An 11,444-nucleotide genomic window follows, 5' to 3' on the forward strand; every position below is an offset into this window, starting at 1 on the left:
TTGCCCATAATGGCACTACCATATACAACTTAAATGAATTTCTATACAATCAAGATGTTAAGCTATAATTACAAAAATCATAATCCATTGAATTTTTTCATAATATCTGACAATTTTGAATTGAATACAACACCGATCAATCATCATTTGAGTTATTTTTTCGAGAAAAATATCAACGATGACATGGTTTTTGATCGCTCTCTAATCCGAGACTTCATTAATTCGCTAGATTTCGTCGTTGAACTGGATAAACGTCGGCCTCTCCTTGAGAGATGATAACAATTGCCTTTTTAAAAGTAATAATATTGAAAAAAAATTCTACAAAGATTTTTGTACTCTATTAAGGGGAGGCCAAGGTGTCCACTAGATTAAAATTTTTTTCTTTTTTATATATAATAAATAATCTGTGAAAATGTAACGCGTCATTAGCACAATCTCACAATCGATCAAGTTCTCTATCGATATAGATTAATACAACGCCTCTCTCTATGCTTCTGCACCGGACTCTTTCTCGCTTAAATTCTCGAAAAATATCGTTCAACGGCGATGCGCTACGCACAGTATCGAAGCACTAACAATCTATTGGTAAATATAATAATTAATCATTAAAATCGGTCATGAAAGAAGATTTACAGGTGAAGGTACAGTAATAATAATATTTATACAAAAGATAACATGCATTTCCGTTTTCGATCGCTGTCCGCGCGCGCAACAAGAGAGAAATGATAATTCGACCGCGTATTAAATAAATAATAATATTCATTTCGAATATACAATATTTACTCTGTGCTTCTTTTTTTTTGGCATGTCGATCGACCAGTCGCGTCCAGCGTGTATACATTATGTATAATAAATATATAGATATCTTTTTCTTTCTTTTCTGTAAAAACGCACACACGAGCATAACAATAAAAAATATATTTAATATATTCAGAGAAAGTAATTGTAAACGTTAACTCCTAAAATTACGATGTAAGATAATACGCGGTTTGATTCCTTACGCAAAAGGATAATAATAATAAAAAACCTAAAGAATTTTTTTCATCAAAGTATTTACATGTCTTTCCAAGAGCTGTGAGAAAGATTTAATCATTTTGTTTTTCTTTTTTTTTTTTTGTTCATTTTCTTGCGATTCGTTAATAACTCCTAAACACGGCTACCTAACTCTGGTATATAAATATCTAACAAACAGAGAAGAACAAACGGTTTTTCGCCTCGCTTTTATAATCGTCATCATCAGAAGTGCGCCTGATGATCGCGATTGATCGGATAGTGATGATGATGATGATGATGGTGCCTCTTCTTGTCCCCGCTGACGTTCTTGCTGGCGTAGGCGTCGTTGACCACGAGCTCGCTGCCGTCGCGCTCGACGCTGCTGCTGTTGTTGTGCTGGCCGTGGTGGCGATAATTGTTGTGGCCCCCCGAGCCGTCCCGATAGCCGGGCTCGTCGAGGGTCTCGCGTCTGCGACTGCTCATGGGCGGCCCGACGAGGACCGAACCGCCGCCGCCGCCCACCGGCATCTTCTGACCGGTGGACTCGTGCAGGTTCTCCCAGGCCTGGCGATAGTAGCGATTGAGGCCGCCCCGGCTGCCCGAGGAGCCGCTGTCGAAGCTCGCCACGGTGTTGCAGTCGGGCGAGGCTCGATGACGGTAGTGCTTGCTGCTGTTGAAGCAGTATCTGTCGAGGAAGAAACGATTTTTTTTTAATATTTGATCGAATAATTGTAAAATTTAGGCAGATTCGGTGCGGTAATTACTTTCAGTTTTTCACAACAACAAAAAATCGGTATCTAAGCATAATCGAAAGTGCATTGCTATGATTTATAATACCCCAGTGCTTGTATAGCTGTGAAAGTACACCTGTACCACTCACAAGCATCAAACATTTCTTTCTCTCTGTGTGTTTCTCTTTCTTGCTCTCTCTCTCTCTCGTGCCAAGGCAATTTGCCTTTTCGGAATTGCAAAGTTCAAATATGGACACATGTTAACGCATGTGGATCGCGCGCGTTATTATGTACAATAATAATTTTTGAATTATATTCTCGCGGGAGGCAATCAGTGAAAAAACCGCAGCAAAGTAGTTCACGCGCGCTCGTAGGCATATAAGCATATAATGTAGTTGAATGTCGAATGATGATGAAAACCGCGACCGAAATTGTCCCACGACGCGAAAAATCCATTAACGAAATGACGGAAAATTTGTGTGTGTGTGTGTGTGTGTGTGTGTGTTTATAACGTCGAGAGCTTTTTAGAGAGAGAGAAGGAGAGAGACTCTGAGAGATAAGGCGTGAATTTTTTTTACTTTTTCTCATTGCGTGTGTGCGGTATAATTCAGTGTGTACTTGACATTGTCGCATTAAGATTTTTGTTGTTTGTTTTTTTTTTATAACTTGTGCAAAGATACGAAGCAATTCTACTTATAATCCACCCTCACGTCGAGCCAAATACTCAAGAAAATTACTATGTATGCGTGCAAAACAACTCTAATCGTGTGCAAAAATTCGTTATTATCATTACAATTGTTATAATCATTATTATTTTATGTGCGAGAGAATGCCTGAACAAACGAGGCCTTTTCCATCAAATTTATTTTGTACTGGTGCAGTTATTAATTTTTATAAAATTCCTCTCCGTGTTTTTTTTTTTTTTTTTTTTTGAAAAAAAAGCGGACGTTACCTTGACTAGTTTTTTGTTTGTTTGCGTTTTTTTCTATTTGCATTGCGGCCGCGCGAGGGTGGCGCGTTGTGGTATTTTACTTATTTTGTTTTTTTTATCTGTCTTTATTTTAATTCGTTTGTTGTTTTTTTTAGAGCAGAGAGTAGAGTAGTATGGAGTAGAGTGGGTGGAGAGTCAGTCCAATGAATTATAAACTGTTGCGTCTTTTATCGGTACGTGTCTCTCTCCCTTAATAAATATTCGTTTCTCTCTCGACTTTTTTTTATCTCCCCTTTTTGTCTCTCTTTCGCTTCTACACTTTTCAATATTCCCTAAACAAAACGAGTTAATATTTATTTCAGAGATATGCTATTATGGTATTTTTATCATTAAAAATTGTATATTATTTTACAGATATAAAAAGCCCCAATCTCGCACGTGCACTGTAGCGATGCGTTATTCGTGAGACATTGATCTATATTCTACAGTTGTTGTATTTACAAATTTACTGGCATCAAAAATTATTTTTAGTTTTTTTTTCTTTGTCGATAAATAAATAAATAAATCAAATGAATTCTCATCGTATATATAGGAACAATAAAAATTGCATAAGCGAGAAAATCCATGGCACGTGAATTTTTCGTGGTATCGATTGTTATCGTGCAATAAAATCACGAGATTTTCCGATCCTTCTGATATGCATTTAAAAATTGTAAAAAAAAAATGATGATCTCAAAATGGCTATATGTACAAGTTAAAGTATAAAATAATCTAAGGACAGGTAACTATTGTAGTAAACTCTGACTCGTTCGTGTGCTTATTTATGACACAGCAAAAAGAGAGACAAAACAAGCGAGAAAACGCCTGCATACACGATTTCTCTAACGTTACTGTATATGGAACACATGATCGGCAAAGGCAATTGTAGTAATAATAAAAATTGTACAAAAGAGACCCACGCTCACGAGAGTAAAAAAAAAACTCAAAAAAGTCTAAAGAAAATAATGGCAATGGTTAAATAATAAGCTCGATGTTGCCGCGTGCGTCTCAGTAATGCAAATGTCATAGCGAAGGATTGGAAAAGTATCCAGCACGCTGGGCTGCGGTCAGTCCGAACGAGTAGGGATGATCGTTGGGTCGGCGCGCCGAGGTCAGATCGCGACGGCCCAGGTGCTGGTCGGGGAAGGGCAGCGCGAGCAATGTGTACCAGCGCGACGGCACAGCCTCGCCGCCGCCGCCGCCGCCATTGGCGCAGTGGCGAGAAGCCGCCATGGCCGCGGCGGCGGCGGCCGCCGAGTTCGAGTTCAAAACACCACCACTTGCGCCACCCCCAACACTGGCAAAGGAGCCGCCGCCGCCACCTCTGCAAACGCCTCCAACGACGTTAAATGCGTTGCGGCCGCCGCGGAATCGGCTGCCACGGCCGTATGGATTACTGCTGCGACGGACGACCGGACGATCATCCCCACGTATAATGGACACATTTTTTCGTGTGTGTGTGTGATACGTGTGAGAGGAGATGGATGACGTTTTGAGAGGAAGCGAGGGTTGGGCAAGTAGAGATAGAGAAAGAGAGAAAAAGAGTTTATCATTAGTTTCTGCTTTTCGTTCTTAACGGGCTATTAAATATAATTATCATGCAATTTTCACGTGCACCCCCGACCGATTATTATAAAAAAAAAAAAAAAAAAAAAAAGTATAAAAGAAAATCAAAAATTCTGTACAATTATTGGCAAGAGTCAAAAATTTTCGATAAACGATACTTATTTTGTTAAACGTACAGTTATTAATCAAGATACATTAAAAGCTGATGCGCAAAATTATTATTGACATTTATTGTTTATGATGAGTCGGGGGGATATAATATGGACACAAAGCAGTTACATATGTTACAAACCCGCGGCAAGAGACGATATTAAGAATAATTGTATAAATCTACGTAATGGATCAAACAATCGGATTTTATATATTGTACACGAGAGGATAAATGATAATTAATTTATAGAGTTACATCTGCGACTTACTTTTTCATGACCAAGATGGTGGTCGTGATGATGACGGCGAGGAAGACGACGGCGCCGAAGATCGCCACGCCGATGATCATCGTCATGTTCAACTTGGCCTGATGAGACGTGGGCTGATCGGCCCGATTGATGCGATAGGGTCCGTTGGGCTCGGGCACGCCGGCGCCGATCTCCGCGTGGGCGTTATCCACTCCGCTTCCGGATATTTCATTGTCCTGCGATAGGTAAGAGAAAAAAAAAATAATTAAAGGATGAATTTTTCTGTCACACCTCGTTATATACACGATGGATCGTCGCGGCTTGTATATTATATTATATTATGAAGGTCAAGAGGATGTGGAGGAGTAGCTCGCGCGCGTGGGGCTTTACTTTATATGGAAAAATGTAGCATAATGCGCCGCCGCTGCTCTATCCTTAATTGCAACGGGATTACGCTCGCTGCGTATATATAGCGATTCTCCCAGGGAGATAAAAGGTTAATTTGTTTTGACTTTTCGCGCGTGCGAGCTCGCTCGGGTGCGTCTGTAGTATAATCATAATTTCCCGAAACAATGGGCCACTCTTGCTAAGTTTCTACTCTCTTGGGTTTGAAATATAGATCGAAGGAGAGAAAAAAAAAACTACTCAAAACTACTTTGTTTGAACATTTTTTATAAATATAGGGTGACTGTACCGATACTTGGCGAATTTTAAAATTCATTCAATTTGCATAATCGAGTTAAATAAAATACATCGAAACGATGCTCCTGCCTCGACTTTTACCGTCCGAGACCTGAAAAACCGTGAAATTTGAATTGATCTTTGATGTGAAATGAAAATCCTTGTGAATTGAAAAAGCTCTGAAGGTACTCTTCAAATTTTTGTGGCCGTATAAAAATTTCAATTATTGGACATTTTCAAGTAGAACAGCTGCGAGATGTAAAAAACTTCTTTACGACTTTTTTCTCAATAAAATTTGGGTAAAATTAAAACAAAAAAATCTTTTTATTTCATCCATAAAAAGATCACCATTCCATTATATAAATCCAATTATATAAAAGATTAAAATTCAATTAAACATATATAATTAATTATATAAGATACATTCGTGCGATTTACTCCAGCCCATCGAAAATATAAAATTTTTCTTCGCGCATCACTTCAACGGCATCAGGTCCCAAGCCATGCATATATTGTACAGATTTAGGTTGGCGAACTCGTCGTTGATTATCATCCGGCAGCGGTCGCGCGACAGCCCGTGCCTCGCCAGCGCCTCGAGGCACGCCACGGCCCACTCGCGGCAGAAGTCGCGCAGCAGCAGCTCGAGCATGTGGCCGAAGCAGGCCGCCTGCTGCTCCCACCACAGATCCGCGAGCTTCCAGGTACGAGCGATCCTCGAGTAGTCCCAGTACTCGAGCCTCTTCCGCTTGCCGGGCCGTCCCGGCTCCAGCCGAATCGCCTCCCAGAGCGTCAGTCCCTGGATCAGCTCGGTCTCTTGGGCCCACGCGACGAACGGATCGAGCTCCGGCAGCGAGCGCAACTCGCGGATCTCGCGCTCGTAGCCGCGGTTCTCGAACGCTCCGCTCCGGTGGAGGAAGTCGAGCATGGCCCGGGCGTCTTGGTAGGCCGGCGGGCGCTTTCGGATCTCCAGCATCCGCTTGATCCACATGAGATCGGCCGCGGCCTTCAGTCTCGTGCCGACGAAGCAGGGCCCGATGTCGCGATACTCGCTCGGGTAACGAAAGTCGACGAGATGATGGTCGGCCAGGGACTCGAGCAGCAGGTAGCACAGGCCCGGCTGGATGTTCTTCACCGCGAGCTGCAGCGGCGTCATGCCGTCGCCGTCCCTCTTGTTTACAAACACCGACTTGTCGAGCTTGCCGCACAGCTCGAGGAAGAAGCCGGCCAGCTGCTCGCCGCAGGGATTAGCGCAGATCAGGTGCATGGGCGTCGAGCCGGCCTCGTTGGCCGCGTTCGGATCGGCTCCCCTGGCCAGCAGCAGCTCGATCGTGGGCCTGTGATCCTGCAGTACGGCCAAGTGCAGGGCGGTGTTGCCCGCCCTGTCGCGCGCGTCCAAGCGCAGCCTCTGGCTCCGGGAGTCGCACAGTTCGAAGAATCGCGCCAGACTCGCGCCCAAGCAATTGCGACTCAGGATGTGCAGAGGGGTCGTACCCTCGTGGTTGGCGACGTCCGGATGGGCGCCGCACAGCAGCAGCAGCTCGGCCATCCGCCAGACGCCGTTGGCCAGGGCGTGATGAAGCGCCGTGTTGCCCTCCTCGTCCGGCGCGTCGACCTGCAGCTGCCTGCGCGCGGGAGTCAACGGTCCGAACTCGACCGTGTCCAGGATCATCGCCAGCGCGTCGGTACCCAAGGAATTCCGGCTCGCAATGAGCAGCGGCGTCAGGCCCTCGTGGTTCCGGGCGTTCGGATTGGCTCCGTGTTTCAGCAGCAGCCTGGTCGCCTCTCGGCTCTGCGCCTTGACGGCGAGGTGCAGCGGCGTGTCGCCGGTCTTCGGCAGGCTCTGCAGCCAGTTGAGATCGCCGACGGCGCCGCGCTCGAGGAACTTGGCCACGGCCTCGTGGCAGCCCGTCATGCAGGCCACGTGAAAGTGGCTGAGGCCGGTCTCCGAGTCCCTGTAGTTCACCTCCCACCTGTCGTAGATCTTGAAGAGCTTCTGGGCCAGCACGCGCCGCTCGTAGTTCCAGAAGCCGTTGCGCGGGTGCCAGTCCTTGGCCGCGTACAGTAGCGGCGTGACGCGGGATTTTTTGCCCTTGCCGCTGTCCCTGTAGCCGCTCTCGATCAGAAAGTCGACGAATCTGTCGCGCTGGTAGTAGGTCAACGAGGTGACGATCAGCTGCTCGATCTGCGCGAGATTGAAGATCTCCGAGATGGGCGGAAGGGTCCAATGGCCGAAGTAGGGACAGAGCGTGCCGAGCAATTTTCGCTTTTCTTTCGCGTCCTGCCAGTTCAGATTGTCTCGCATGGTATTCAGCAGTTTAAGCGTTTTCGTGTGCTCCTTGAGGTATCTGCGCCTCAACATCTTACCGCGTTCTTTTTTGGGGAGGGAGACACTCGCGCGTACGGAATACACGACTCCTTGATCATTTATTTCTTTGCGGCGAATTATCAATTTTTTTTTTTTTTTTTTNTATAATTTTTTTTTTTTTTTTTTCGCTCGACGCGACGCGACCGACTTGGACTTGGGCGGTATTGTTGACGCTGGCGAGCGAGAACGTGTACTACCGAGTACGAGCTCGTTACGAACGAGAGAGCACCGATCTTGTACCTTTGTCTACTTACACGGGAAACGTGTAAGCGACATACGGAAATTCAGATTCTAATTGTAAACAATTAATTATCTAATTTAATGTTTTTCTATCTGGCAACACTCTATTGTTATTGACTGAATTATTGCGAAGAAATAAGGTCCATTTACATTGATCCATAGAGTCGATAGGCTTTGAAGTTAAAAATTATCCGAAAAATATATCATTCAATTTTCCGCGCCTCAACGCTGATAGAAACTCATTCTTCCAACATTCGGGAACGAACGAATTTATTTCAAAACTAAATTTTTGACGATCGAACGATTTTTATTTCTTATATATCCGATTATACAGCCAAAAATGCTCAAGTCCAGTGAAATATGTGCTGTTGTTATTACTGTTACGCCTCCACTCCTGTTCAACTTCTTGTAGCTTCGTCCAGATATTTTTTATCATCTCTATATAAATCACGATATGTGCATCCTCATAGAGCATCGGTTTCCGGGAAAGCTCTCGGGTCTCAATTTTTTGGGGTGTAGGTGAAACTTATAATATAATCAAACCATCCGATCGGAATTATAGAAAAAAGCCTACACCATCGTATCGCCAACTCCCTCGTAAAGAAGTTTCACTTCCGGATCAAAAAATCGTTATCAATGATGTAACAAAAAAAAAAAAAAAGAACGACACTCACCTGTGGATGATCGGCGCTCTCGTGCACCGGCGGCCTCTTGGTCTCCACGGGCCTCTGCAATCCGATGCTCGGCCTCTTCTGCTCGGTCTCCTTCACGCTGGCGGGCAGCTCGGAGCCGACCAAGGACGGGGTCGTGGGCAGCTGCGGCCTCGTTCTCGTCGTCGTGTGATACACCCGCTGGATCGGTGGCTGGTTCGTCGTCGTCGTCGCCGTCGAGGTGGTCGATCTCGACGTGCTGCTGCTGCTGCTCGGACTGGTCGGTGTCTGCGTGGTCGTGGTCGATCGCGTCCTCGTGGGCAGGAAGGGACGGCCTCGGGTCGCGCTCGGCTTCGAGCTCGACGGCTTGGTCGTCGCGGGCGAGCTCGGCGTCGGACTCGGCTCGCGCTGCGAATCCTCTGCTCGGACGGAAAGAAAGAAGAAGACAATGAACTCTCCGCGCGGTTATGATGCACGAAGCGTATATATGTACGAAATCATCGTAATCCATCGCATCGCGCGCGCGCGGCATTGTATGTATTTATTATACATGCACGATGATGGTCGTCGTCGGCGTTGCTCTTTATCGCGATGCACGAAAGTGAAAGCTCGCGCGATCGTGACCAGAAAGAGGCATCATCTCTTTCTTCGCGAATCTCTCTAATTCTTCGCTCGGCTCTCTCGACCAACAACAACAACAACAACAGCGACTACTCACCTATGCAGCTGGGCGCGGCGCGATCGTAGGAGCCGCTGGTCAGGCACAGCAGCTGCCGATTGCCGATGAGCTTGTAGCCCTTGTCGCAGGTGTAGGTGACGATGCTGCCGACGAACAGGCTCTTTCCAGCCTGGCCCTGGGACAGTAGCGAGGCGCTGCTGGATTTACCGCCGCTGCCGATGTCCTCGATGTCGATCTCCTCGATGGCCACGGAGGCGTGGGGCACGACGGCCGGCGCGTCGCAGCGGATCGGCTCGCAACGCGGCGGCGGTCCGTTCCAGCGCTCGTCGATGTCGCACGTGAGACGAGCGCGTCCTGGTAATGATGGACGATGAAATTAGTATACCGAAAGATCGGTACGCATATAGATACGGTACGAATAGACACTTACCGGTCATCTCGAAGCCCTCCTCGCAGCTGTACAGCACTTGGCTGAGATACGTGACGGTGTCGTTGATGAGGGTGTAGCCGCCGTGCTTGATGTTCGCCGGGTAGCCGCACTCGATGCCTGGACACGAACGATAAATAGTAGCGGTGATTCGTTGATGCATCGTCAATTAGGTGTATGTATACTTACTCTTGCAGACCGGCGGGAATTCGTTGTAAAAACCGGTATCGAGGCAGGTACGTGTCGACGGGCCGATCAGCAGACTGCCCGTGTCGCAGCTGTACTCGACGTTGGTGCCGACCTGGTAGTGTCTGCTGGAGTCCAGGAGGGATTTGTTGCCGCCGTTGGGACCGACGACGGTCATGGTGGAGTTGGGTGGCTGTTCGGGCCGGCCACAGGCACGAGGTTCTGCGCGAAATAAAATTCACGGTTGATTCTCACGTTCGGACAATTTATGCACTCGTTGATGTATAAAGGGAGAGAGAGAGAGAGAAAGTGCCGATGCGTTGAACGCGATATACATATATATATTCATGTACAAACACGCACTTTCCACAGTGCGCTGTAAAGATTAAATTTAATAATAATCAACGCAAAGTGAAAAGTGAAAATATTATTAAAACGAATATTAAACGAGCGCGCGTTTACAATCGAGGTGTACCAATAACTATAATACTCTACTTACGGTGCTGACAGATGTAATTGAGCCTGGCGTTGCAGGGCGTGTCGGACCACAGCCATCCTCGGCTACCGTCGTACCTCGCGCAGTCCTGCTCCGTGCCCTGGGGTATGCTCCAGAACGACACGGAGATCTCGTCGCCGCTTCCGGTCCAGCGCCAGACGGAGCGATCCTTGGGGTCGCGCACCGCTCCCATCCAGTACTGGCTCGACGTGTCGCTTCTGCAAAGAAAGAGAGTAAAGAAACGTTGAGAGACGCATTAGCGGCTATTCGGCGTGCGTATTTTATTTTTGCATTTCCGCGCGCGCGCGCGCGCGCGAGTGAAAGTTCGTATATGCATATGATATTACGTGCGTGCCGGCCGCGCCGCGTCCGGCTTATCCCCGAGTCCGAGTACGTGACTTATCTCAAAAATGCTATTTTCTAATCGCGCGCTTGCGCTCGAGTCGAGCGGAGAGAGAAAATGCGAAACGCAAACTCACCTGTGCCTCCTCCACAATTCCCACGAGATGAATCCTTGCAGGGCCGGATTGCTCTCGTCCACCAGGCTGCCGCCTCGATCGCGACAGAAGTCCAGGGCGTCGCGGAAATTCCTCGGCTGACGATTGTAGAAGATGTAGCACTTGCCGTTGTAGGTGGCCGTCGAGCCCGGCGGCTGGTCGCGGAATTGCGGACAGCGCTCGATCGGCAGTGCCTGGCGTTGTGAAAAGAAATATCGGTTAGCATTGTAATTCACAAGCGAGCGCGCACTTGTGCACTTGTGTGCGCGCTCCTCGAGAAACTTTCACTCGAGCCATCGCCAAAAAGGATTTATTATATTGTACGATGAGCAGCATCCAGAGACGTGATTTCCGGTATTATTGTTTCGCGTGTATGTATGTACGTATGTATGTATGTAGAACTTTCTTTCGGCGGACGTGTAATCGAGCGCGGATAGTTAATTCGCCGCATCATCGTGTTAAGCGATGATTGTGTTTTCGTGAATTTACTTTTTTTTTTCGAGATAAAATTTTTATCGTGCACAAGTTATTACGTAAGCCCGCCCCCTCACCTGATCGGTATAGA

At 46.9% G+C, this 11,444-nt stretch overlaps 1 protein-coding gene across 1 annotated transcript; it reads right to left on the reverse strand.

Moving 5' to 3' along the window:
• Positions 1-229: 229 nt before the first annotated feature.
• On the reverse strand, positions 230-9,748 carry LOC106656868. The gene is made up of 5 exons (XM_023459526.1): positions 9,704-9,748; positions 9,313-9,627; positions 8,619-9,013; positions 4,680-4,894; positions 230-1,678 (listed from the first exon to the last, which is right to left on the reverse strand). Exons 1-5 carry the CDS (start codon positions 9,708-9,710, stop codon positions 1,237-1,239), a joined length of 1,374 nt encoding a protein of 457 aa, XP_023315294.1. The 5' UTR covers positions 9,711-9,748; the 3' UTR covers positions 230-1,236.
• Positions 9,749-11,444: the final 1,696 nt, after the last annotated feature.

This window comes from Trichogramma pretiosum, unplaced genomic scaffold, assembly GCF_000599845.2.
Source record: "Trichogramma pretiosum strain Unisexual culture from Peru unplaced genomic scaffold, Tpre_2.0 scaffold7, whole genome shotgun sequence".
NCBI lineage: Eukaryota > Metazoa > Arthropoda > Insecta > Hymenoptera > Trichogrammatidae > Trichogramma > Trichogramma pretiosum.